Source organism: Zonotrichia albicollis, chromosome 16, assembly GCF_047830755.1.
Source record: "Zonotrichia albicollis isolate bZonAlb1 chromosome 16, bZonAlb1.hap1, whole genome shotgun sequence".
Taxonomy (NCBI): domain Eukaryota; kingdom Metazoa; phylum Chordata; class Aves; order Passeriformes; family Passerellidae; genus Zonotrichia; species Zonotrichia albicollis.
The window spans coordinates 16,105,389-16,130,649 of NC_133834.1; the positions used below are offsets into that span (position 1 = coordinate 16,105,389).

The following is a 25,261-nucleotide window of genomic DNA, read 5'->3' on the forward strand; positions in this document are numbered from 1 at the left end:
CGCGGGCTGGCGCCGCTCATTGGCTGCGGCGCAGGGCGGGCGGAAGCGCGGCCGCCGAGCGCTCCCCTCAGCGCCATGGCGGCGGCGCCGGCGCCCCCCAGGCCGGGAGCCGCTCTCGATTTGGGGCTGGAGTCCCTCCTGCGGGAGGCCGTGGCGGCTCTGGACCGGGCTGGGGAGGGGTTGGTGGCGGCGCTGGGCGCGGTACGCGCCGCTCTGGCGGCAGCGGGCGGCCCAGCCGCGCTCGGGGAGCGGGAGCGGGCGCTGTTCGGCGCCCTCCTGCGCAGGCTGGCCCGGGCGCCTGGCGCGGCGCGGCCCGAGGGCTTGTGGCAGTGCTGTTTCCTGGAGGGCCCGCCCGGCCTTGTCCTCTGCGTGTTGCTGGAGGCGCTTGGCTCTGCGGGGTGAGTCCGCTCTCCGGGGCAGGCGGGCGGGGATGTCTGGGGGTGCCTTTCAGCTGGGCTCGAGTGCGCAGGGGGGCACGGGGATGTGTGAGCACGGACAGCCCATACCCCGCCCTGAGTGCCTTCAGACACGACATAGATCTTTAGCAGTCGTGTTTGTTGAAGGTCCTGAATGTTTGGAGTCGAGGGAGCTGCAGATAAAAATATATTAAAATCGCTTTTTTTCTTTTTTTTTTTTTTTCCTTTTTTCTTTTTTTTTTTTTTTTAATTCACTGTAGCAGAACAGAGGCATTTCAGTAGTGATACCACAATAGAAAAGCAGTAACATGCAAATCTTATTTTTACCATGTAAAAGAGGCAGGAACTTACAGTTATTTTCTTCCAGCTCTGGCCTCGACCCGAGGGAGGTAGCTGTGGTCCTGGAGCAGTTCCTGCAGCAGGGCCGGCTGTCGGCGTTGCTGTGGGAGGTCTGTCAGCCGCAGGCACAGGCAGGCTGTCTGGAACTGCAGGGCACCCTGCTCAGCAAGATCGTCTGTTTGCCCGAGCATGTGAGCAATAAACTCCTGGGGAAAAACCCACCAGTGTTCTTCCCACAGAATTACTTCCCTCTCCTGGGTGATGCAGTTCTCCAGGTGCTAGAGAAGATCTCTGACTCTCTGCGGGGTAAGGCTGCAAGGATGACTGTACTGTAAGGTCGTTTTCTGAAGAAGTGTTTTGGGCATGGACCCCATGTCTGCTGCTTCAAATACAGATGATAATTGAGGTCTTTTGGAATCCACCAAAAGCTGTAATATTCCAAGCATTTAAACAGCATATTCTGTTGCTAAACTTTGTTGTGGTCACTTTGTGTGTTCTAAAGGAATTGTGTGGGAGATGTGAGTGATACTGAATCAACCAGTGGCATTGCCACCCATGCCATCACATTAAAGTGGAGCTGAGTTGCTTTAGCCTTCTGCCTGTCACTGTAACTAATACTGAATGCTGGTTTATGCCTGAAGGCAGGTAGTGGAGGGAGGAAGAGATGATCCTTGAAGAGAAAAAGTGTGTTTTCAAAATGCAGCACTTTTGGAGGTCTCTGCACCTCCTGCTGAAGGTTGGTTGGAGGATGCTAGTGGCATGCTCACTTAAGCTTATGTCTGTTTTATCCCAGGTGGCTTGGACTGCTCCATCTCTTTTGTTTCTCATGTCTTGGGGAAGGTGTGTGTTCATGGATGGCAAAGTGAGTGTTTTACTGGGCTCTTTTGGAGAGGGGGAAAGTGTTTTAGTGTATTAGCATGGGAGGATGACTGTTATGATCAGTGGGAGGAATGGGAGACCAACAATTTGATTTGGAGCTGTTCTGAGTGAGCTGCACAGACTGCTTTGTGAGGCTGCTCGGCTTGTCTGGTGGATATTTCTTGTGGGAGCTTAGAACTTCAAATCTACTGAATGCAGTAGTTAACAGGGCTGGGGAAGAAGAAGAAGGAAGATTTTCTGGCTCTTTACTGTGATGAGGAATTCTGGCCAGTTCCTTAGGCTGCTTAGGGTTGTTCTTCCCAGGCAGTTCTCCATTTCTGTTTTGAGCATGAGCAAGGAGGAGCAGCAGAGCTGGGGAAGGATCTGAAGCACAGTCAGAGGAGGAGCAGCTGGGGGGGCTCAGGGTGGAGGAAAGAAGTCTTAGGGGGGAACTTCTCACTCCACAACTCCCTGACAGGAGGGTGCTGCAGGTGGGGATCAGGCTCTGCTCCATGGGAACAAGGGACAGGACGAGAAGAGATGGCCTGACTGTGCCAGGGAGATTTAGATCAGGTATTAAGGAAAACTTCCTTGCAGAAAGCGTGGTCAGGCATGGAACAGACTGCCCGGTGTAGTGGTGGAGTCACTAAATCCATAGAGGCATTTAAAAACCATGTGGATCTGGCATTTGGGGACATGGTTTAGTGTTGGCCTTGGCAGTGCTGGGTTATAGTTGGACTCAATGGTCTTAGAGAGACTTTCCAGCCTAAATGATTCTATGATTCTAGTCGTATTTGTACTGCAGGAAAAAATTTAGAACTTCAAACTGTACATTGTATTTTTTTCATGTTGTGAAGATCTCGAAATTCTCAGGTTATTCTCAAATGCCATTCTACCAGCCTGCTCATCTGGGTTTTTGCTGTTTTCTCTTGCGCTTCAGAGGAAATTCTGGGAGTTTTGGTGCCCCGCCTGACAGACCTCACCAAGTCAGACTGCATCTGGCAGAGGATATGCTGGCAGTTGGTGGAAGGTGTACCAGACCGCTGGATGGAAGCAGTGGTCCTTGGTTTTGTGCAGAGAGCACCTGGGTAAGAACTCTGCTTTCTCCCTGACCCACAGCAAAGGCAGGAATTGTCACAAATACTTGCAGAATTGGTCTCTGATAGGTGCTCTGTTTGTGTAGGTGGTTTTTTACACTGCCATTTCCTAAAAGACTCAAGGGATAAAGTAGTTGATTGTTGCCTCTTAGGGAGGACCTACACCATTTCTTGAGTGTGTTCATCTTGACATGCAGTGGAAAAACAAGAAAAACAAGTGAAAGCGTTCTTTGCCATGACTGGATCACTGTCTGGGTTTAGAAGTATTCTAGAGACTTAGTTGCAAATAGCTGCTCTCAGATTTTCCTGTGATTAGGAGCAGCATGACAGCAATAACATGGATTCCTGATGTTTTATTGTTGTCTTGTTAGGGCAGATGTCTTGTCCAGATTGCTGGGTAACCTGGTTGTGAAGAACAAGAAGGCTGAGTTTGTGGTGGCACAGAAGATGCTGCTCTTGCAATATGGCCACACGGTGAGGGCTCTGTGGGGAACAGCAGTGCCCGGTTTTCCCTGGTAACAATGTAGTTCTTAGCTGAGCCTGAGGAAGGTTTAACTCTGCATTCCAAAATGAGTCCTCAGTCTCCCCCAGTTTGTGCAGCTGTAACAGAGTGGGAGTGGTGAACAGTGGTTTTGAAATCACGGGATTCATGTGCTCTCTCCAGGTTAATGGTGATTAGTGAAATGGCTGTACTCCTCTTGAACCAAGTGATTATTTGCACAAAGTTTCAGAATTTTGGGGAGCTGAAGGCATTAAATTATTTTAGAGTCTGAAAGAGGAGATTGAAACAGCCAGGATCAATCCTTGGGAATAAGAATTATATTAAAGACATGAGATAAGGACCGTTGGGTTTTTTCCTGTACACCTAAGTTTGTCATGGGATATTAGGAACTATACTGTGGCTTGTGATGCTCTTGTGAGAGTTGTTCTTTGGACTTCATGAGTTCCATGTTTGCCTTGGGACTGTGCTGATTTTGTTGGTAAAATGCTGTATTGTATTTCTGTTATGATTTTCCATGTATTTCATCAGCAACTGCATATGTGTGCTTGCTCGTTTTTTAAAATTTGTTTACTTTTCTGTCTCTGAATGTTGTCAACCAGTGCAAACTTAGAATGAAGTTTAATGTAGTAAATAATAACAGACATTTGTCATTGCTGGATGACAGCTTTGTAAGCAGTTGAAGCAGGAGTTGTGGTTTCCTTGCAGACAGCAGTGCTGCAGAACCTCCTTGGCTACCTGGCCCTGGACAGCGGCCGGCGCCCCTTGCTGCTCAGGGTAAGGTTCCCTGAGTGGCTGCTGAGGTGTCTGGTGGGGAACATTCTGCTCTCTGTGTGTCTGGGGGTGCACAATTTGGGTTCTGGTTTCTGGCTGCTGTTCATGAGAGTGAGGGAAGCCCAGCTACATCACAAGTGAGCCGTGATAAATGAATCAAAGCTTTCTGCACTGCTGGCATTAATTTTTCATATTTAATTGGTCAGTTGTCTTCCATGTAGCAAAACTAGTGAGGGTTGGGTTCTGACAGATGTCCCATGTCCTCTGTCCTTCTCAGCTTCCTCAGTAGCCCTGTTTATGTGGCTGGGCACATGGCAATAAGGGATCAGATTGGGGGACAGTTGTCTGTTTACCAAAGGGTTGATGTTTCAGACTCTCTCTCATGCATATTTTCCTCAGTGGGGATAGCAGATATTCTGCCTCTTCAAGTCAGCACTGTGATGAAACTTTTATGAAATCTGGAAATCCCTACCATTTTATCAAATCTTTTTTCACTGTTTACATGTTCTGAGATGATATGGAAGGACTGACAGTTATCTAAAATTGGACTAAACTCATATAAAACCTTATAATATCATACTGGTTTTTGATAATAATACTTTGCATTATATGCTTTGCATATAATATTTATAAGGAGAAATAAACATCACTTTTAAATTAAAAAACCCCTTATATTTAACCATATCTTAATTGAAAGTGCAGTTCTTGGGCGGTCGAACACAGTACGTTTTGGGCTCTGAAATACAAAATTTGTATTTTTTTCCCCTCTTTGTAGGGAGAGTAAAAATGTGCTTCAAAAATTACTTCTGTGTAGAAAAGATGCATTTCAGGCCAACCTGATTTCTCTGGTGTAGGTGCTGCAGGACCTGTTGCAGACCTGGAGCAGCAGCAGTGCTGTGAAACACTCGCCAGCGGAGCAGCAGCTGTACATTAGCAAGGCCATCCTCATCTGCCTCTCCCACCTGAAGGAGCCTGAAATTGCAAGCTGCAGACAAGGTGAAGCTGTATGAGAAGTGGGGCTTAGATTTTTTTAGCAGATTGTGTAGAAAAATATCTTGTTTTGATCTGTGGATAAGCAGAGTTGTCCCATATTTACCTTGGCAAATGGGGTAACCTGCTGGAGTCCTCTTTAGCATTGATATGAGAGAATTCCAAGTGCATAACTTTAGGTTATGGAATTGAAGAAGGTCTATCTTTGCCTTATGGTTCTTAGCTGAGTTGTGGTTTAAAAACCCAGAATTTTTGTCGCAGGAAAACAAGGACTGACTCTGGGACTAGTGAGAGGAATGGTGTGATTTGTAACTTACAGGCTTAACCTTAGAGCACAGGTGCAGCTCCAGACAGGCAGGGAAAGTAACTGGGGGTAAAATCTGTCAGCTTGGTGTCTGACAGTCCATGGGCATTCCTCAGTGAGCAGTGAGCAGGTTGGTCACTGGCATGGACCTGGTTATGTGCTCACACAGTGCCTAGCACACTGAGGTCCTGGCCTAACTTATCTGTTTCTGTTGAAATTTTAAAAACAGCTGTAAAATGTCTAGAATTACTTATGTGTGTGTGTGACTTATGGGGGATGTGAAGATTCACTTCAAGACTTGCTCATCTGTTTCATTCTAGAATTAATTGTTTAAGTGAATAAGCAACTTGATGTGTATTACCAGTTCTGTGGTTTTATAGTCAGTTTTTTGTCTGACAGCTGTTGGAAATAGAAGCTGTCTGAGATGAAGGAGGTCAGTCAAACAGCACTAAGCCTGCCTGGTGAAGCTGGCAACTGGTGTTCCCTGAGGGCTGAGAAATACTTGCGTTACCTGCCTGTTTGAGCTTAGCCAAAGTTAGGCAAATATCTGTCTCTATGTGATTCTTGTAGTGGTCAGAACTTGTAGTGTCCTCAAAACATAACATTTATTTAAGTGACTGTGAAACACTCTAAAGCCAAACTAGCGATTGGCTTGACTTAACATCCTTTTTTGTTTCAGTGAAAACCAAAATATTGCAAATTTAGAATATATTGTGATGTTTTGTTGACTTTGTGCTGGTGCTGAAGGGCACCACTGACCCTGCAGAGAAGGAAGCCACAGTTCAGGGACCCTTTCTATCCATTATTGCGTGGTGAGTGGGGAAAGCTTCCCTCAGGGAAGTACTAAAGATGGCTGTTTCTGCCTCTGTTTCAGAATTTCAAACATGCAACTGCTTGCTGGTTGTTTGTTTCAGAGCTTCTGACAAGCATGATGGAGGGTGTGAAATGCCACCTGGGGAGCAGTCTGCCTCAGCTGCGGCGTCTGGGCATGGTGGTGGCAGAGAGCATCAGCTCGAGCATAAACACCGAAGGGCCTGTCCTGAAGTTTGAGGTGAAGGTTTTACTGAAACTTATGGCTGCTGTGCTAGGCTTAGAGGAAGTAAAAGCTTTAAACCAGATGATTCAGGGCATTAGAGCACTTTTTAATCTGGAAATAAGGAGAGGCAGTCACACCTTCAAAAAGAGAGAGTCTGTTTGCAAAACCAATTGTATGTAATGATCAGGTGGCTGAGAGTTACCTTGGGAGTGCAATCTACTGGCAGAGGTTAGGATAAACTTGGTAATTAAAGTTTATCTTATTGCATGAGGGAATCAGAATCTGATTTGTGGGAGTTGAGGGGAGCTTCAAACCTAAAGCAGTGGTGAGCATTCAGTCCCTGACATGGTGGAAATATCCATTCTGAGCTGGGATTTTCAAGCCTGACATGGAGATATTTGCTCTGCTCTTTCCAGTAGAATTTATGTGACTTATCTGAATAAATCACATTAATTCTTTAAAAGCCTGCCACATTCCTCCTGTCACATTGCCATTTATTAAATGTTTGAAATATGGAGATAACATTCAGACAAGGTGTCATCGGGTACCTTAAATATAAGGACAAAGATTACAGCTGCCTGCTGCTGTCAGCACAGGGATTGAAACAGGATTGGTGAGGGTTCATCTGCTCATGATTTAGTCCATGTGTACTACAAGGGTGAAATGTTGACAGCTGGGCATATTTGCAGTAAGTAATAGAGTGCAGCAACAGTTATTTTGAATGTCTAGTATGAAGAGGATGATGAAACAAGAGAATTGAAGTCCCTTCTGGTGCAGACTCCATCATTCTGTGTTGTCCCCAGCCTTCCAGATAATGAGTAAGTTGTTGCTACTATTCATGCTTTTTGCCCTTCTCCATGCCTTTTTCCCATTACACACAAGAACCATGTACAGTATTCAAGATGTTTTATGTATTCTTAAACATCATAATGCACCACCTTCTTACAGTGTGATTTAGTTACATTCATAATTCAATTGGTAGTGTGTATTAAAATTGCCTGTTGATAGCTGCATGTGTGTTGTAGTGTGTTTTTAAGTTTTTTGTAATATTCCCTTGTGTTATGTATTGTTCCCCCCCCCCATCTGTGTAAGATGGTTCTGCCCTCCTTAATTTTCCCGCCAGGAGTTACTTTCAGTTATGTTGCTGTGGTTACCCCTGCCCTCGGTTGGTGTCAATTACCTATGTTATATAATTTCTCCTCCCTCTTATTCCCTTTTAAGTAAACTTTTCCTCCTCCCTGGGCCCAGTCAATCACCCCCCCACACCTCCCCGTCTTCCAGAACCTTCGTCTTACTGGGGGTTGTGGTTGGCTGAGGTCCCGGGGCCCCTCCTTTAATTTGTACTTATTGGCTTCACTATGTTGTCTGTTATGTTAAGCTCATCCCCCGACCCTCCCTAATTGGTTAGTTGTAAACCCCTCCTTTGGTTTCCACTTCCCTTTAAAACTCTTGTTCCCCCACTGTCTTTTGTCACTCCCTGCTGGTCCCTGGCCCTCCATGTTGGATTGCCAGAGGTGTTAAACCTGCTTGGACCCCAGGAAGTGTCCAACTCTCATTTCCTTCAACCAACCCAGCAGCTTTCACCGAGACCTCGTCCCTGCAGGCACAGCCCAAGGCCTCTGGTGCCGAGGGTGCCTGAAGCAGCCCTGGGGCTCTGCCACCGGCACTGACCCCCCCGACTGCAGTGGGCTGTTGGCCGCCCTCTCGCTAGCCAGACTTCAGGTTTAAGGCCACAGACAGCTGCACATGTGGTGAAACTGGGCTGTGGGGGTCTTGTGTGCCCTTTGGTACAATCAAATGGACATTTCTGTTTGCTTCTTGGAAAGCTGCTGTTTGTGTTGTATGCCCCCAGCCCATTCACCCATGACTGAAATCTGCTGTGTCTGTCACTCTAAAGACTGCTCTTAACTCCCAGAGCATTTGCTGAGGCTCTTTGGAGCACTTTTTCATCAGCTTTGGAGTGAAGCACTTTATGTTATTAGCAGATGAAGCTGTCCAGCACTCCAGGGAAGTACAAAAGATTTATTGCTCCCATTTTAGGGGCATGATCAGCATAGTCAGCTGTTAGAGACTGGTTTTGAGAATTAGAGAGATGAAAGGAAAATGCCAAAGTCCACAGAAATAGATTGAGACAGAAAAAATATTCTCAATTAGTGTATTCATCCTATGCAAGATCTAGAAATTATTAAAAATGTTTTCTTCCAATTTTGAAAAGTCATGGAATGGTTTGGATTGGAAGAGACCTCAAAGTCCTTTCCATTTCACACCCTTCTGTGGGCAGGGACACACACCTTCTGTTAGGAGCAGGTTGCTCCCTGCCCTGTCCAACCTGGCCTTGAATACTTCCAGGGATCCAGGAGCGGCCACAGCCTCTCCAGGCAGCTTGTGCCAGGGCCTGCCCCCCATCATAAGGAAGAATTTCTTCCTGATATGCAATCTAAACCTACTCTCAGTTCAGTTTCATTCACAGTTTCCAATCTGGTGCAAGTCAATGTAATCTGGTTTTTGGAGTCTTTCCTTAGCAGCCCCAGGTGTTGTGCAGGGGAACACAGCAAACCAGCCAGTTAAGTTTTTTTAATCCATTGCTCTTCTGTTAGAAGATTCTGCTTATTTTCTCCCCTTACTCCATTTTCCTTCCCAGTACTTTGTGTCAGCCAAGCTGGCTGTGAAACTGCAGCAGGAATAATTACCTGCTGTTCTGTTTAGGCAGCAAGGGTTGGTAGGGTGGCTAGTTTCTTCCTTGTAAGAACTATTACCGTATCCATTTAAAATTTCTTGTTCCTCACAGCAGGAGTGAGAAAGCAGGTGCTGCACTGCCCTTGGTGCCAGAGAGGAATGAGAACTCCTGTACAGCAGCCCCAGTTAAGGCAGATGAGGAGTCGGATGCTGAACTTGACAGGTACGGGGCAAGAAACAGGGAGGAAATGGGAAATAAATGGCAGATGTGGGGGAAAAGGATCTGTCAGTACCTGCATTTCTTGGCAATTGTTGGGATTTCTGGCCTTGTTCAGCTGAGTGGTTTGCAGCAGAGCAGGTCTTTGTGTAGAAAAATTGCATAGTCAATAAATTAGGCAAGGCCTGTGTTGTGTGCAACTGCTGTATTTGTTCCATTTGACTTAAATATATATTTCTTGGAAATTGTGGATGGATTTACCCATTTTAATGGTGAGCCTGCATTATTCTGTCACTATATGAAGAAATACATTTATATATGTATATAGATATTTGTATATATATGTTAATATGTATGTATGTATTTTATATATATATATATATATACACACACACACACACACACAAATCTATAATGAAATCTCAAGAGTCAGTTTTAGTCTCTTGGTCATCTGTATCCTGTCCTTGACCAGGATATCCAGTTCCAGATCTGATCACAGAACTGCTCTTGCCCTAGAACTCCCAAGGATCTCTCTCAGGCCAGGCTTCAGCAGTGCTGCTGAGTGATACAGGAGTGATGTATGCACTGGTTCTTTCTCTTTGTTTGGCTATCTGGGTAAAGCAAGAGCATCTGTACCCATAAACTAACCCCTACCTTTAATTATTTTACAGTGATGATGACCTCATCCCTTATGATATGTCTGAGGATAAAGAGCTAAAACTTAAGGCTCCTATGTATATCCGAGACTGTATTGAAGGTACGAGATTTTGGGCTGAGTCTTTATCTGTTTCTTAATGAACTTGGGACAGTGAACTCATGCATAGGTTAATTTTTTTCTGATCTAATTTGAAGAAGCTATAGAATTTTTGAGTAATTTGAGTTTAGTTCCTAGGGCTTTTCATGCTGAGTGTCTGTACCAAGACAAATGATTGGCAGAAGGAAGTTTGGGTATGTACCCAAACACAGCCATTCTGTTAATAACTTTTGTTTGTCCTTTAAGTTCTGACTGGATCAAGACCTGAAGATGTGGACAAATGGGAAGCTACAGTCAAGGCACTTGAGAGCTTGGTTCGGAGGAATCCAGCAGCAACAAGAGAGGTGAAGTAATATGAACTAGGTTACAAGAGGGCTGTACTGCCCTTTGCTGTCATGAGGAGACTAAACATGCCAGTGGAGCAGAAGGCCTGGCTAATATGTGACTGGGTTAAAGGCACACATTCACAAGCTTTCAGCTTGGATGTAGAAGGAAATAGTTGCCTTGAAGGTGAGGCACAGAGTAACAGAGAAGCAGCAAAAGTGCTGGCAGCACCCTGCTGTCTCCAGTGCTCAAAATGAAACATAATACCAGTAGTGTTTGCTAGTGTGAGGAAGCTTCATGCTTTATGCTGAGCAGGAAAAACACTAAAAAATGAGATTACAGAGCAGCCATTTTGTATTTTGAATTGAAATTCAATTTGTTATTTCCCAGCGAAATCGGAGGCAAAATCAAATGCACTTTCCCTATTTGCTTGTACAAGCATGATGTCTTGTGGAGGGAGTAATTGGGTTGTACTGGTCAAGATAAAAAGCTCAGGGGACAGGAATGTGGGACAAGGTCACTGTGTGAAGAGTGCTTGTCACTAGCTACTAGTGAGCACTTGCAAGTGTCAGAGACACCAGCTGAGAAAGAGAAGGGCTGTGCTGCTCTACCCTTTAACCCATCTGTTACAGTGACTTTTCATTCAATGTCATGATGCTACTACTTCTCCAAAACAGTCCCAGTGAAATGTGAACAGAGAATTGGCAGGTGGAGAATCTGTTCAGGGTTTTGGGAAATAAGTCTGATGGCATTTGGCTTATTGTGTTTTCTCTCCCTCCTAAGGAATGGACACGTTGCCTAAACAAAACCTCCTTGTCTTTGTTTGACCATTGGAAGTGGTCCATAATTCCTATGAGGAAAAAACCCAAACACCATCAGGCTTTTGATTCTTTTTTTCATACTTTGAGCAGGTTAGCGTGGAGCTGGCAAAAATATTATTGCACCTGGAGGAGAAGACCTGCATTGAAGGCTTTGTGGAGCTCCGTCAAAGAGCTCAAGTAGCTGTTTTAATCACAGACCCAATACCTGTGAGTTCCTCCTACTATTTTCCAATTGAAACACAGGCAAAAATTGAAGCAGCTGAAGTCTCTTTCTCATTTGATAGAGGTAACTGGGTGGTAGAACAGGTAGTTCAGGTCTAACAACATTTATGCTCCTGAAGAATCTGCAAGGAATGTCTGAACCAGTGGGGAAAAGAACACCCTGTCAAACAGAGGAACTATGTGGAGGCTGTTGGTTTGATTGTACCTGAAAAGGCAGATCAGATAAGAACTTGTTGTACTGAAGGGTTTCACATAAAGGGAAGCTGGGGCACAGAGGGCTTCTACAGAAACACACCTAACTGGTGCCTGTAATCAGGGAATCACAGACTGGTTTAGGTGGGAAAGGATCTTTAAAGTCCATCTCATTCCCACCCCCTGCCATGGCAGGGACACTTCCTTTATCCCAGGCTGCTCCAAGCCCTGCCCAGCCTGGCCTTGGGCACTGCCAGGGATCCAGAGGCAGCCCCAGCTGCTCTGGGCACCCTGTGCCAGGGCCTCAGCACCTTCACAGGGAGGAATTCCTTCCTAATATCCAATCTAGATCTATTCTCTGCCAGTTTAACGTCTTTATCTTTTATGCTAGCCAGGCCCCAGTAAAAAGCCTCTGTCCATCTTTCCTGTGATGTTCTTTAAGTACTGAAAGGCCACAGTGACATCTCCTAGCTGCTGTGGTGCTTGTTTGGGTACCTCTGCATAGGAGGGTGAGAAGAGTGATGCAGTCTCATCTGTCATTTAGATTTTTTGGGAGAATGTAGAAGTGAAAGTGTCTGAATTTCCCATTTGCACTGTGTTTCTTCCCATCTCTTGGAGGCTTGCTGTTACCTAACAGGAAGCAAAACCTGTGAAATTAAATGCTTTTAGAGTTAATGGGAAGGCTGTTTCTAGCATGGGTCTGTGTTCATTGTACCCTGATTTTTCTGTACAGGTTGCAAAGTACTTGACCTCCCAGTTTTACTCTCTGAACTACAGTCTCCGTCAGCGCATGGACATCCTTGATGTGAGTGCTCTTACTTCCCACTTTCCTTCTGTCTGTTGCACTGGTGCTGAGGTGTATTGGGATTACCTTTTATTCCTCATGGGAGAAGGCAGAGGCATGGGAATCTCTTACATTGCTATTTGTGTGTGGCATTCCCCTCTCATTCCTAACCCTGCTACACTCCATCACACAGGGATCTCTCCCCACAGAATGCAGAGCATGTGTTGGGCATTTGCTTGGGAGAAGCCACTGTTTACTTTCACATCATCAGTCTGTTTTATCTTCCCCTTCTGAAGGACAGTGATCTGTCTGTGACTCCTTCCACGCTTGAGTCTGAAGGAGGGGCCACTGCTCTGTTTCAGGGCTAAGTGACCAAGTGCTTGGTCAGTACCTCAGAGCCAGGTGGCTGCTGGAGGTCAATTTCCTGCTGTTCTTCACTCTAAAGCTGTTGTGCCTTTCCGCCTTGTTGCTCCTGTCAGTTTGGGTGCAGGGAACGCTTTTGTTGTGCCCTAGGAATTACCCATTTTTAACAGAACCTCTCTGTTTTATTTAGGTATTGGTTTTGGCAGCTCAGGAACTGTCCTGTCCCAAATTCCATGGGAAGACCAAACATTCTGGTGTCCAAAAGCCTTGTATCCAGCTCCTTCCAGAAAGTGACAGCTCTAAGGGCTGGAGAAGAATTGTTGATGAGAGGATCAAAAGCAAGACTCGGAGATTTGATACGGTGAGGCCAGAGGCAAACTAATGTAAAATCCACCAGAAATAGGGACACTTGGAGTTACTGCAAGCTCTGTCTGGAAAGAGCAAAATACCTGTGAGAGTGGACCCAATCCAAAGGAAAGTTTGGATTTCTCCTCTCCAGCAGGGAGAGGAACATAAACCTGAAATTCCTTACCTGGCTTTGAGAGATAATTGTTCTGTGCTTGTTCTGAGCTTGTGTGGCCACTGCAGGGAGCTGTGACTTCACCTCACAATCCCAGGGCCTCCATCAGACTAGCTGCCTCTGGGCTACACTGTCTCAGCCTTCCTGTTTTCCAGGGAGATAAATTGATGCCAGTTTCCTAGTTTTCAGAACTCCCCTGTGGTTCAGCCTGGAGAGTTGCCTTCCAAAACTCCTTTATCCCTTGCATGTTCTTACATCTAACTGAGCAGTACTGAGGCATATTGTATTGAAATGTTTAGGTGTGGAGAAAATCCAAAATGGGAAGTGAGCAATCCAGTTGGGAAACTGGTAGCCCGAGGTGTACAAGCAGTTGTTGATGATGGGCTGTCTGCAAGGAATCTGTAGTCTTGACAGTGTCCAGTGAAGTGGAAGAACTGGATGCTGTATCTTGTGCCTAGACTTCATTTTTCTCTTGGACAGGGTCAGTCTCGTGTGGAACTGGCTTCCTGCCCAAACGAGTTCAATTCTGTTGCTGGATATTTCTTTTTCCCATTGATTCAGCACTTTGACAGGTGAGTGTGAACACCTTAGGATGTGGGATGTGGACATAGCAATGGCCAGAGTGAACCTTTCTGCTTGTCCTGCTTGCCTCAAAGCAGCAGCTACAGCCCAGGAGCTGTGCAGGAGCCCAGTGACGCTACACTGACACTCGGGTCCTTCACAAAGCTTGGGGAGGAGTGGGTTGTTGTCTCTTGGACTTATCCTTTGAAATCTTGTGGGGCAGGAGTATGTAGGACCCTGCAGAAGTGAAGATCCATCAGCAGGTACTCAGACAAGTAATTCTGGCAGCACCACACCAGTATCTGAGCTTCTACTGTGGGCTGGTTCACACAAACCACAGAGCTCAGGCTGCAATCTTGAACCAAATTAGCTCTGTCTCTGGTTTGGCCTATCACCTGCACTGGTGTCTGAGGCCACAGTATAGGACCCAGTTTATTGTCAGTCCCTTAAGTCTTTGTGAACCTAAGGAAGGCAGAGTAATCAGTTCCATGACAACCAAGATCATTGTAATACCAGTTGTAATGGTGTGGCAGTGGGGGCAGCTTTTGCCTATAGGTCTTTACAGGTGAAGCCTGTTGGCAGAATGTGTGATACCTGCTGTATGAGTAGGGGATATTGCTCTGCAAGATACTGGTCAGGGAGGAAAGATGAGAGCAAACAGCTCTGATCTCTGTTAACCTAGTAGTGCCTGTATAATGGCTGTTGTTGTAGGGATTCAGGCTTTTGGGGACAACTCCCCCTTCATAACCCTCCTGACTGTTCCAGAGAGGCACTGATCATCCTTCTCATTGCTACACAACTCTGTGGCTTATACTTGCAGGCCTTTAACAACATTTGATCTCCTGGGAGAAGATCACTTAGTCCTTGGAAGGCTGGTTCACACTTTAGCAGTTCTGATGTACTTGGCTGTCAACACTGTGGTAAGGAAGGGCAGAGGGAAGGGGTGACTTCCAGCCTGGGAACTTGGGGTGTCTTCCAGATTAGCCATGTGCTTCAGGGCCTGCTGCAATGAGACTGGCAGCAAGTTGGAGGTGAGTGGGCTGAGAAGTTGTGAAATAGGCTGGGAAGAAATAGTCAGAAAATAGACATGGGATTCAAGCCACCCCTGCACTGTCTTTTGCTTCTTGTCAACTTCTTGGGGGGATTGGGCACATTATTTCACTTTACTGTCAAAGTTTCCACATCTGTAAAATAAATTCATTTGTATCTGATCTTAAGGAAACCTTTGTTCAAGCATTTGGACAACACTCCCAAGCTCACAATGAGGTTGTTGGGGTGTCCTGTGCAGGGCAGGAGTTGGGTTCCTGACCCTTGTGGGTTCCTTCCAGCTCAGGATTCCATGAGCAGTATGTCTGGAGGCCCAGCTCTGCAGGGCAATGTGGATGGTATTCAGTGCTGCTGTCACAATCCTCTTTTGCAGGCAGTGACAGCAATGGGAAAGGCTCTGCTGGAATTTGTTTGGGCACTGCGTTTCCACACGGACTCGTGAGTTACTGTAGTTGTATACTCTCATTTTTAAAGATCAGCTGTGAGCTAGCCTCCACTCATGGTTTGTCTTTGTCCAAGACGAGCATCTGGCTCTGAGTGTCAGTGACTTAATGCATTTACTTTGTGCTCTCCTCCAGCTGTGTGTTCTTATGACTGTGTTTAATGTCAGCCCAACATATGAACTTTGCTGGTGTGTTCTGGTGTGGCAGTACAGCCATTACCTATATAAAGGTTGATAAATTTCCTGACTACCTGTCCATGTGATAATTTCATCTGTGTTTACTCAGGGAGCTCAGAAAACTCTAGATTCAATTCCAGCATTCAGTCTTGGAGAGCAATTAAGACCTGTAGCCAAAAGTCTGTAAACATCCAATATCTGTTCTGCTCTCAAATGTGTCCAGGGCTCTGAATTGTGCTAGGCTCCTGTGCACAGCACAGCAGGGGCTCTGTGTGTGAGACACACTGCAAGATTACACCCCTAAGCAGCAGGAATATGGCAAAAGTTGCCATGCCATTTGAGACTGGAGAGCCCCTGAGGGGAGGAAGTCAGTGCAGAGCATAAAGCTGCAGTACCAGTTCAGTCCTTGTCCACAGGTATGTGCGCCGGGGCCTTTTGTCCTGTATCTCCTCCCTGCTCCTCAGTGTCCCTGCGGAACGGATTATGGCAGACATGACAGAAGAGCTGTTGGAGACTCAGTCCTGGCTGGGAGGTAGGACCTGGTGGGGTACAGCAGTGCTTTGCTGGTTAGTGGGGTCTTTGTGCAGCATCTCTAATTGTGATGGCAGCAGTGATGTCCTGGCATTGTGCATCAGAGATCTGCATGATCAGCAAGTAGAGCACATGTGTGCTGTAGAGATGCAGCGCTGGGGTACCTGAGGCATAAGCCAAGAACTGGGTATGGCATTACAAACTGTGACTGTCTTCACAGGCCACCCAGAAAAATCCCAAGATAGTCTGTGCCCCCTTTCTCCATCTGAGCAGACAGCCACCCACCTCATGAAGCTGCAGGAAGTGTTGTCACGGTGCCTGTTACCCCCAGGCAGTGACTTTGGCCAGCAGGAACACACAAAGCTTCTACAGCCTGTTTGCACCGTGTGCTCATGATGGGGTGTTAGAGCTAAAAACAGGAGGGAGAGGAGCATGGCCTAGTATCCAGTTTCCTATTGTTGATGGAAAGAAAAAGCTACAGAAGACAGCACATTACTTTAAAAGCTGTACCCAGCACACCTTACATCAACACAGACTGTGCCTGTGGGTTCTGGCAGGCTGGAGCTGCACAGATCAGTGCTTAGGTACTGCAGAGAGCTGGAGTGAAAAGAACAACTGATGTTGAAGCCTTCACTGTGTTGTGAGGGTGATTCTTGTTATTCCCTGGTCTGGTTTCCTTCACCATTCTCACTTTCGGTGAGTTGCTTCCCAGAGGGAGCAAGCAGGAAGCAAACTGACCCAGCTGGCCTCTGATCCTGGCAGGTTGGGGTGCTCTGTGCCCTTTGAACGGAAGAGAGCTGCCATGTGGGGCTGAAGACTTCACTTTTCCCATGACACTGTGTGCTCTCAGGAATCTGCTGATCTCTGCATTTAACACTGCTGTTACCAAGTGAAGCCTTTCAGGAATGGATTTCCAGCCTGAGGGTTTGCATAATCCATTTTCTGTGAGTTATTTTGGACAGGAGGAGGATGACCAAGATAGTAGCATCTTCTCATGCTTATGGGTAGTGTAATAGCCCTGTCTTTTCATCTAATGCTTTGGCATGAAAGCTGCATGGTTATTCCTGGTGGGAATGAGAGCAGAGTAAGATAACTGTGGTGGGTATACCAGAGAAAGGAAAACTGCTGTAGGAGTTGTTCAGAAGCCTTAAAGAATTCAGCTTCACATATGGTCAGGTGCAATTTAAGTGCAGTTTAAAGGGCTTCTAGAGCTGCTTTCTGAAATACACCAGCTCCTTGGGCTGGGCCTTTGCTATTTATTGTAAGGCTGTTGGGGAAACAGTTCACAGGGAGGTACTGGGCCCTCCCTGCTGCTCCAACAGGTCAAGTCTGGCACTAGAGACCTGCTTCTGTGACTGAATCACAGGTCTGAGCTCATGGACTTGGCTGTTGCTTCATGACTCTTCCAGACAAGATTTCCAAGAGGAGGTCATGTATTAGCTGTGTTGTAGCTGGAAATGACAAGTGTCCTGTGTGGGAGCCTCGGCTGCTATGCCTGTTATCCCCTTTGGTTTTAGCTTAAAGTATCTTTGTTTCTCCCACGTGTTTCTCTCATGGCCAAAGCACAGTGATGAACAGTGAGATAGGAAATGTGCTTAGTAGAAATCCACAGACTTCTTTCAGTTGGTTGTTACATCCGGGCCTCTGCAAACTGCTGTAGTGTGTCCTGTGACTGTTGGCCCTTCAGCCTGTTGCCTGCAGCCCTGGCACTGTCTGCACTGGATGCTTTGGGACATATCAGCTATGGAGAGAGACTAGAATCCACTTGGGACTTGTCCATCATTACCCTTAGCTGCCATGCTGGACTTGCTGTTGATGAGCCTGATCCTTCCTGGGGGAGGAAGGGAATACCTAAATGCTTCTAGGAAAGGACATTCCCTGAGGATCCCTTTGATTCCTCAGCAGCTGCCTTTGAGGGAATTCCCCACCCCTTGCAAGTGCTCTGCATCTGTGTCATGGGTAAGTGAGGTTTATGTCAGGACCAACAGAACACTCAGATACCTTGTGCCTCCCATGCAGTGCCAGCTGTGCCAGGTCCATGCTCGTGGAACAGATACAGCACCAGCAGCACTCTAAGCTTTTGAGCTTGTTCCAATCTGCCTTGTAACCTTCCTTTTGTGCAGAGGGAGTATGGAAGCACCAGAGTGCAGCTCTCCCTGGATTATAAATAGCTGTGCTCCAGTGACATGAGTCATGTGTTTGGGCTGACAGTGCCGGGCTCCCAGCACACGGCTCGTGCGTACAGGATATCCTCACACAGGCTCCCTGCTCTTCCAGGCTCCCCTGCTCAGACATCCTGCATGCATCCTGGTTGTTACTTTGCAGGCCCATGAAGGGCCCCTGGAATAACAGCTGCTGGGAACAGCCTCACGCTGCCCTTATGTGCTGTGGGAAGTGTGCAACCCATTGATCAGAAGATTGGTCTTTCAGAGTGGAGAATATGCTGAACCTTGGGGCCTTCTCTCCCTGTTGGCATCCTGACCCCAAATTCAGAACAGAGCACTGACCATTTTAGAGTGCAAGAATGGCAGAGTGGAGACTTTAGACTTTGGAGAAGTGGATTTCTAGCTGCAGACTTCATTCACACTTGTAGCTCAGCTACACAAAGCTTTTGTATAGCTCAAAGTGACAAGTACAAGTTCTGGCATGGAGATTATCCCATGGGATCCAAGGTCAGACAGTTTCTACAATGTTTCAGACCAACTGACTGTTTCTCCCTCAAAACTGGAGCACTGCCACAGGGCTTGGCTGAACTCACGCTGCTTTGCATGATCAAGTTTGTACATCTCTGCCTTCTAATGCAGTTCCTGCAAGTCCTGATGTCCAAGCCCAGCCATAGGTGCAAATGCTGTTGTTTAGTTCTGTGATTGTCAGTAAAATAGTGAGAACTGTTAAGGGCACTTTTCCCCATTCTCCAATTAATAGTGGCTGCTTCTTTTGCAGATGTGATGGAGAAAGACCCCGATGGGGACTGCAGAAGGCTGGCCCTGCAAAACTTGCTGCTAATGGAGAACCTGAAAAAGAAACTTGAAGCTGTTCCTTCCTAGCTGAAGGGTAACAGAAATGACCTTTTCCTTGTGCTCTTGCCAGCTGGATGTATTTGGGCGCTGCTGGGGCCTCTTCAGCAGTCACCTGGCTGGAGGAGAGGAAGAAGGGGGAAGGGTGCTGAGCTGTAAGCCAGCGAGCCTGACTTGACATCTGGACTTTGTAGTGGAGGCCAATTGAGTGAGCTCTGGGTATCCGGTACAGCGTGTACAGATGCAGGAAGGTGGCGAGTGCTGCCATCGTCCCGCGCCCCCAGCCCCCACCCCAGCTATTTATAACCCTGGCAGCTCTGAGCACTCAGCTAAAAATACAGGGAAGATCTCACAGAGCCTTCTTGTCAAAAAAACAGGAGGCCTGGCGAGGGCCACTTGCCACTATGGCCTGCCCCTTACGTCCCTGAGCAGCTGGAGTTTGGGGGGCCAGCTCTTGGTCTGCTGCTGGAAGGAGTGGAAGATACAGCACTGCTGATGGGATGCAAGCAATGGAGAACTACACTGAAGTGCTGAAAGTATGCCAGACTTCAACAGCCTGAGCTAGAGCTGGGCTGTGGCTAGGAAGGAATAAGACAGGGAATTCTTTTTGTATAGTCTTAGTACAGAAGTTTCTACTAAAGAATAAATAATGTTTCTACTAAAGAATAAATAATGTTCAGATTTTGACTTTAAAATCTCCCCAAACCTTCTTCCCTGAAAGCAATTTAGAAACTTCATGTTCACCCCAAGTTTGGAAGCAAGTCACAAAACATGAAAAAGAAAAACCATTCTAAGTGTAAGGGCTAGTTGGTAAGAAATGTGAGTGACCGTAACTACTCCTTGGCAGAGCATGGTGACAGGCAGAGAGGTGAGCAGAACCGTGGTTCTAATGTTGAGCTTCACTTCTCTCAGTCGTGCTTGTGCCAGGGAAGAAACTGACCTCCAAAAATCTGACTAGTACAGAGTGGCTTGATGTAACTGCAAGAGATGGAGCTTCAAAGCAAGAAAGAAAGCAAGCTTGAGCAGAGATTGGACTAGGGGGCATCCAAGATCCCTTCCAACCCAGGCATTCTGTGACTCTGAGGTTTACCCCAGATGTCTGTAAGGAGTTGCTCCAGCCCACATGACCCTCTGATGTATTTGAACAGAGAAGCTTTTGTTGGGGAAACTCTGCCTTCAGCCTGCAGGAGAGGGTAGTTTGATTTTAACCAAGCTCCTACCCAAATGGAGTGGGGATTGTTTCAGAAGGTCTCACTTCTAAGGAATCACAGATCTGCACCTTAGCAGATCACAGCTGTACTTGAAAGGCAACTCACAGTTTCCATGTCAGTTATTCAGCTCTTCTGTACTGAGAAAAAGTGAAGTTACAATATGCAGTTCTTACTGGATTTTTCTGCCTCAAATTTATTAAAATACTAAAACCAGCTTTCTTATAGAATATACATGTGAATTGCCGTATATTGTGCTTGAGAGAACATATTAACTCTAATACTGTTGCTTATACAGTCAAGCAGGAAAAAGAAATTTCTTGGTAATAACCAAAAAGCTGTGTGGCAACAGCATGTGATTGATCTGGGCCCCCCTAATGAGGATGGAATAAATGAGCTGATAATAAAGTCAGCTTTGCATTTGGTAAATGTTCATTGTCAGGGCTCCTCCACTTCATCAGCCACTTCTTCCTCCTCCCTGTTGTCCATGCTGCCATGGCCAGAGTGTGCTGTGGCCTGGGCTTGGCTCATGGGAACACCAGCTCCTCGGTGCACAGCCTCCATGGTCTGTGGGGACACATAGTAGCTCAGGTTTGAGGCTGGAATTCTTCTCTGCATCTCTTCCAGGTAGCGATAAGCCTAAAGGAATGCAGAGATCACTGTCACAGGGAGCACTGCTACAGGGGCCCCAGTAACCATTTCTTGTACTTTGCACATTCAAAGTGATGTTCATCAGCACACATGGAGAACTTGCACTTGACCCCTCATGTTTCATCAGAGCACTGGACCTGTTCAGGGGTGTCTGGCACATCTGCCATGTAGGAGCAATTCACTGTTCCCTCAAATAACTGCCTTTTTACAGTTTTTTTCTCTGGCCAGGTAGCAAACACAGTGTGGTGGCATTGCTGAGGCATGCACCAAGACTTACCCTCTGTTCTCACTGAATTACTGGGAATAGTTAAGATTCTGCCACCATTTACCCTCTGTGTCCTGTGAGCTTTCCTTTTCTCACACAGAATGAAAAATAGAGGTAAAGTTCCTGAGCTGTGCCTCACCCTGCTGCACATTTAGGCTCCTACCATGGAACATCTTCCTGTGTGAGAGCCACGCTCCACCAAGCTGTACCAGTGGACAATATGGCTTCTGTAGGTTAGAAGAATTAAGACTTTACTTACTGTATGGAATTCCTCCACTTGTGCATAATGCTGAACCAAAAATCCCAGGACGTCGCCATGCCGGACGGCACCGTCAAAGTCCTGTTCAGCCAGGAGCAGCTCACACTGCCTGACTGCTTCTTCAGGGTCTTCAGGGTAAACTCTAGGAAAGGGGAAAAGGAAGTGTCACAGCCCAAGGAGAGCATTCGGCTTATCCAGACAAGGACAGGGAAGAGTTTTTACTGCCTAAGTTTTCATGACAGAAGCCAAAACAAAACCCAGAAATGCCCCTTGTCCTGGGGCTGATTGGCCAGGGTGGGCAGCAAGGGGTGCCTGCCCTGCTCTGATGAGACCCCCACCTGCAGAGTTCCCTCTGGACCCAGGCTGGGAGAGCTGGGGGTGTTGATCTGGAAAGAAAGCTCCAGGGAGACCTCAGAGCCTCTTCCAGGGCTTAAAGGGGCTCCCGGATAGCTGGAGAGGGACTGGGGACAAGGGCCCTGAGGGACAGGACACAGGGAATGGCTTCCCACTTGCAGAGGACATGGTTAGATGGGATATTGGGAAGGAATTGTTCCCTGGGAGGGTGGGCAGGCCCTGGCACAGGGTGCCCAGAGCAGCTGTGGCTGCCCCTGGATCCCTGGCAGTGCCCAAGGCCAGGTTGGATGTGGCTTAGAAGAACATGGGGTAGTGGAAGGTGTTCCTGCCTATGGCAGACTTTTGGAACAAGATAGTCTTTAAAGTCCCTTCCCACCCAAACCAGTCAGTGATTTTATGATAATCACCTTTCTGGCTACACCTCCCTTGGTCTATATCCTTCTCTTTCAGGTTACCTTTCCATATTTAATGCAACATTTTAAATGCACTTTTAAAAGTCACATTTTGTTTTGATTTCCCTCCTAGAAAAATGTATCAGCAGCATTTTTTTTTTTTTTTTTTGCAGCAAGCTGCAAATTACTTATTAAACTTCAGGTGCTGTTACAACTTCTATTCTGGTATGATATTTCTGTCACTTAGTTTCTGTACTATCCATGCTGCAGCTCACCTCTGAGCATGGATGAACCGCTTCATCAGACTCATCCTGCTCTGCAGTTGACCAAGTTTGCTTTCTTGTTCCACAGGGCTTCTGACCTTTGCTTTGGAAAGGCACTTGTATGCTTCTGCCAGTGCTCTGTGCGCTTTTTCATAGTTCTGATACTCATCGATTTCTACCTGCAAGAGGAGAGAGCAGATGGTCTCGCTCCAGAGCCAATAAACCAAACACCTTCAGCAGTCACAGAAAGGGCAGTACCTGAGCACATGCATCATAGAAACCTGCCAGGAGGTCAAGGGCCCCTCCTTTGGTGTAGAAGCTGATGATATTCGCAATAATCTTTGCGTCCTTGCGCCAATCCAGTGACTGCAGGTAGTTGGCTGCCATGATATAAATTTCTCTCTGTCTGGAAACTCCCGCAAAGAAGATAATTTTCTCAGTATCTCCAGATTTCAGTAATGCCCTCATAGCCTGGCAAGGGAAAGAGTGGCACAGAGGGAGAGAGGGAAAATACTGTGAATGCAAAAACACCATGAAGATGGCTCAGAAGTTTCATCTGGGTAGCTACTGTAGGAAGTCTGCTTCATGGTTTACTTTTCAAAACACCCTCGTTTTGAGGCTCTCCAGGCTGACCTTTAACTTGTTTCCTGCTTGTGTGTATTTCTTGGTGGCAATGTGGTAGTTGCCTTGTCTCATGCAGCAGTCAGCAATTTGCTCCAGCAGCTCTCTCCGGGACTCCTCAGAGAGATCCTGGGATTCCTTGGAGACTGTCATCTTCTCAGCCAGCTCCTCGGTGATGGTTAGGTTCTGCTCCAGGCAGAGCTGCAGAGCTTCGTGGTACTGATGGCAGCAAGAGAATAATGAGATGTTGTAAACACTGCCATGATACCTCACATTTGCTTGTGGAGTAACCTATAGAAATCCGCTAGAAACACAAGAATCTGAGGATGCTCTGTCTGGAACTGGGCTGCAGTTACACGTCAACATCAGCCCCTGTTCAGGCACACACTGTCCCATTTGTTTGCTAAGAAGAACATGTTTGTTCTTCCATGACAACACTGCTCTCACACAAGTGTGCCATTAAAGATTCAGCCATTTTGACTCTGAACATGAGGTTTTCAGAGACGTACAAGTCAGGTTTGTTAGGCACGATCAATAGTAACGTTTCCAGCAAATACAAATAAATTGAAAGATTTTGTTAAATATTTTGGTACTTCCCATATAGGAACAAATTCTGAGTATGCTATACAAAAGCTTGTAGTCCAGAAAAGGGCTATGTTACCCTTGCAAAGTGTAGAAGAAAGCCAGCCATAGGAGCTTGTTAAAGAGGAGGGAGCACAGAATGGTCTGGTGCCCAGCATTTTGGCAAGGCTGAGCTGCCAGTGCCTCTGAATCACTGGCTTAGGAGGAATCTTGAAACTTCAAGTGTCTCTTGTATCTGTTTATCTGCACAGGTGAATGGCTGTGTGCAGGTACACACCTGCTGTGCTCCTCTACCTGTGCAGAGGGACCAGAGGGCTCAGCTCACCTTCTTGGCTGTGAGCAGCAGCTCCATTGCCTTCTCATACTGAGCATGTTCAATGAAGAAGCCGGAGCAGCGGGCGAGCAGGACTGGGTCGGATTTCTCATCCAGGTCCTCAGCAATGAGCTGCAGGGCCCCGAACTGCTGCGTGGCGAAGGCCAGCTCCAGGGCTTTGGAGAAGTGTCCTGCCTGCAAAATTAGGAATGAGGCTTCAACGACTAGAATGAGCGCTCCAGAGCCAGTTCACAGGACACCCTGGCTTAATAAAGCATTACTCACCATGAAAAAATTACAAATAAGCAGGACATAGTAAGCACCACATCGGATTTACAATTCCTCTGCTGAAGGAACTGCTTCAGAGTAAAGTTTGGGAGTTTTTACTAAAAAACATTTACCTTGTGGTATAACATAACAGCTCTGTCCATTTGATCCCCCTTTTCCTCATAATAGCAGGCTGCCTCTATCATATCTTCTGGTGAGCTCAGGAGAGCCAGATTCATCAGCTGATCATTTAAATTATTCGCCTGTTCAGAAGCAAAGGTTTGGCTCTGAGTGTGCACACAAAAATTTTGTCATTCCAATTTCTGACAAGCCTGTATCTTTATGCTGTCCCATAGTACCAAACTCTCACCCCCTTCTGTGTAAAACCTCTGCAACCCAAGTGATCTTCAGCTTTGATTATGATTATTTCTTTCAGGGATTTTCGGATGAGCTGTTTAAGAAGATACATTTCCAAACCACCAAGGCTTTATTGATCCGCCTTTAGTGGAAGAGGTCAGCAGAAACCAGGAGCAGCTTCATCATGGGCTGTTCAAGAGCAGGCAGTGTGTCATGGGACACAACAGGCACAAACACCCTGTACTCCCAGAGGGCAGAGGGCTGTGCTGGTGCGGGCACACGGCGCCTCTGGGCGTACCTTGCACAAGCGGATGGCGTTGTTGAACGCCTGGGCCCGGCTGTAGAAGTGCACGGCCTGCTTGATGTCCTCCTGACTCTCGTACTGGCGTGCCAGGTGATAGGAGGCTGCCCCATTCCCCGTTTCATTGGCTATTTCAGCAGCCTGCAGAGGGAATTGTACAGCTTCACTTCATGTCCATGCTCCTCCCAGGACTGAGAGCTCTGGAAGCAGGTGGAAGCAGGCTGCCTTACCTTCTCAATGTTGCCTTGAAAGCAGTGAACGCGGACTAGGGAAAAATAATCCTGAGCCAGTGCATAGTATTTTAATGCGGACTCCATGTCTGACTGGCTCTCCAAGTACTGTGCCCACCACTTCCACAGGCTCCTGGAAAAGCAACAATATTAACTGCAGCAATGAGAACTGACAGATGCTGTTTGTCACTGCTAGAGGGCTTGAACTAAAGACTTAACACACTTAGTGTGTTCGTG

At 46.8% G+C, this 25,261-nt stretch overlaps 2 protein-coding genes across 7 annotated transcripts in view; one reads left to right on the forward strand and one right to left on the reverse strand.

Moving 5' to 3' along the window:
- Positions 1-9: 9 nt before the first annotated feature.
- Positions 10-25,154, forward strand: TELO2 (telomere maintenance 2). 4 transcript variants are annotated; one of them, XM_014271398.3, is made up of 21 exons: positions 10-398; positions 784-1,061; positions 1,549-1,617; positions 2,554-2,701; positions 3,082-3,184; positions 3,918-3,986; positions 4,838-4,979; positions 6,192-6,328; positions 7,043-7,131; positions 9,102-9,212; positions 9,878-9,963; positions 10,207-10,304; positions 11,196-11,312; positions 12,253-12,324; positions 12,857-13,027; positions 13,667-13,758; positions 14,568-14,667; positions 15,168-15,232; positions 15,830-15,945; positions 18,888-18,998; positions 24,573-25,154. In XM_014271398.3, the coding sequence occupies exons 1-20, from the start codon at positions 76-78 to the stop codon at positions 18,989-18,991; spliced, it is 2,490 nt and encodes an 829-aa protein (XP_014126873.2). In that variant the 5' UTR covers positions 10-75; the 3' UTR covers positions 18,992-18,998; positions 24,573-25,154. The 4 variants fall into 4 exon arrangements, with proteins under 4 accessions (XP_014126873.2, XP_074408938.1, XP_026652804.2 ...); XM_074552837.1 differs by lacking the exon at positions 24,573-25,154 and adding an exon at positions 22,264-23,556; XM_026797003.2 differs by lacking the exon at positions 24,573-25,154 and adding an exon at positions 22,442-23,556.
- IFT140 (intraflagellar transport 140) overlaps positions 20,130-25,261 on the reverse strand; it is an 84,067-nt gene continuing 78,935 nt past the window's right edge. For all 3 annotated transcript variants that reach the window (XM_005493167.4, XM_014271395.3, XM_074552836.1), the window contains 9 exons: positions 25,025-25,157; positions 24,792-24,935; positions 24,271-24,399; positions 23,882-24,064; positions 22,987-23,193; positions 22,612-22,824; positions 22,366-22,532; positions 21,345-21,486; positions 20,130-20,808 (listed from right to left, as the gene is read on the reverse strand). In XM_005493167.4, the coding sequence (XP_005493224.3) occupies positions 20,608-20,808; positions 21,345-21,486; positions 22,366-22,532; positions 22,612-22,824; positions 22,987-23,193; positions 23,882-24,064; positions 24,271-24,399; positions 24,792-24,935; positions 25,025-25,157 (1,519 nt within the window). In that variant the 3' untranslated portion in view covers positions 20,130-20,607. The remainder of the gene's footprint in view (positions 20,809-21,344; positions 21,487-22,365; positions 22,533-22,611; positions 22,825-22,986; positions 23,194-23,881; positions 24,065-24,270; positions 24,400-24,791; positions 24,936-25,024; positions 25,158-25,261) is intronic.

Coding starts and splice junctions, on each gene's coding strand:
- TELO2 (XM_014271398.3), top strand. CDS start 76: ATGGCGGCGGCGCCGGCGCCCCCCAGGCCGGGAGCCGCTCTCGATTTG. Junction 1,618..2,553: donor GTGTGTTCATGGATGGCAAA/GTGAGTGTTTTA, acceptor CTTGCGCTTCAG/AGGAAATTCTGGGAGTTTTG. Junction 9,213..9,877: donor TCGGATGCTGAACTTGACAG/GTACGGGGCAAG, acceptor ATTATTTTACAG/TGATGATGACCTCATCCCTT.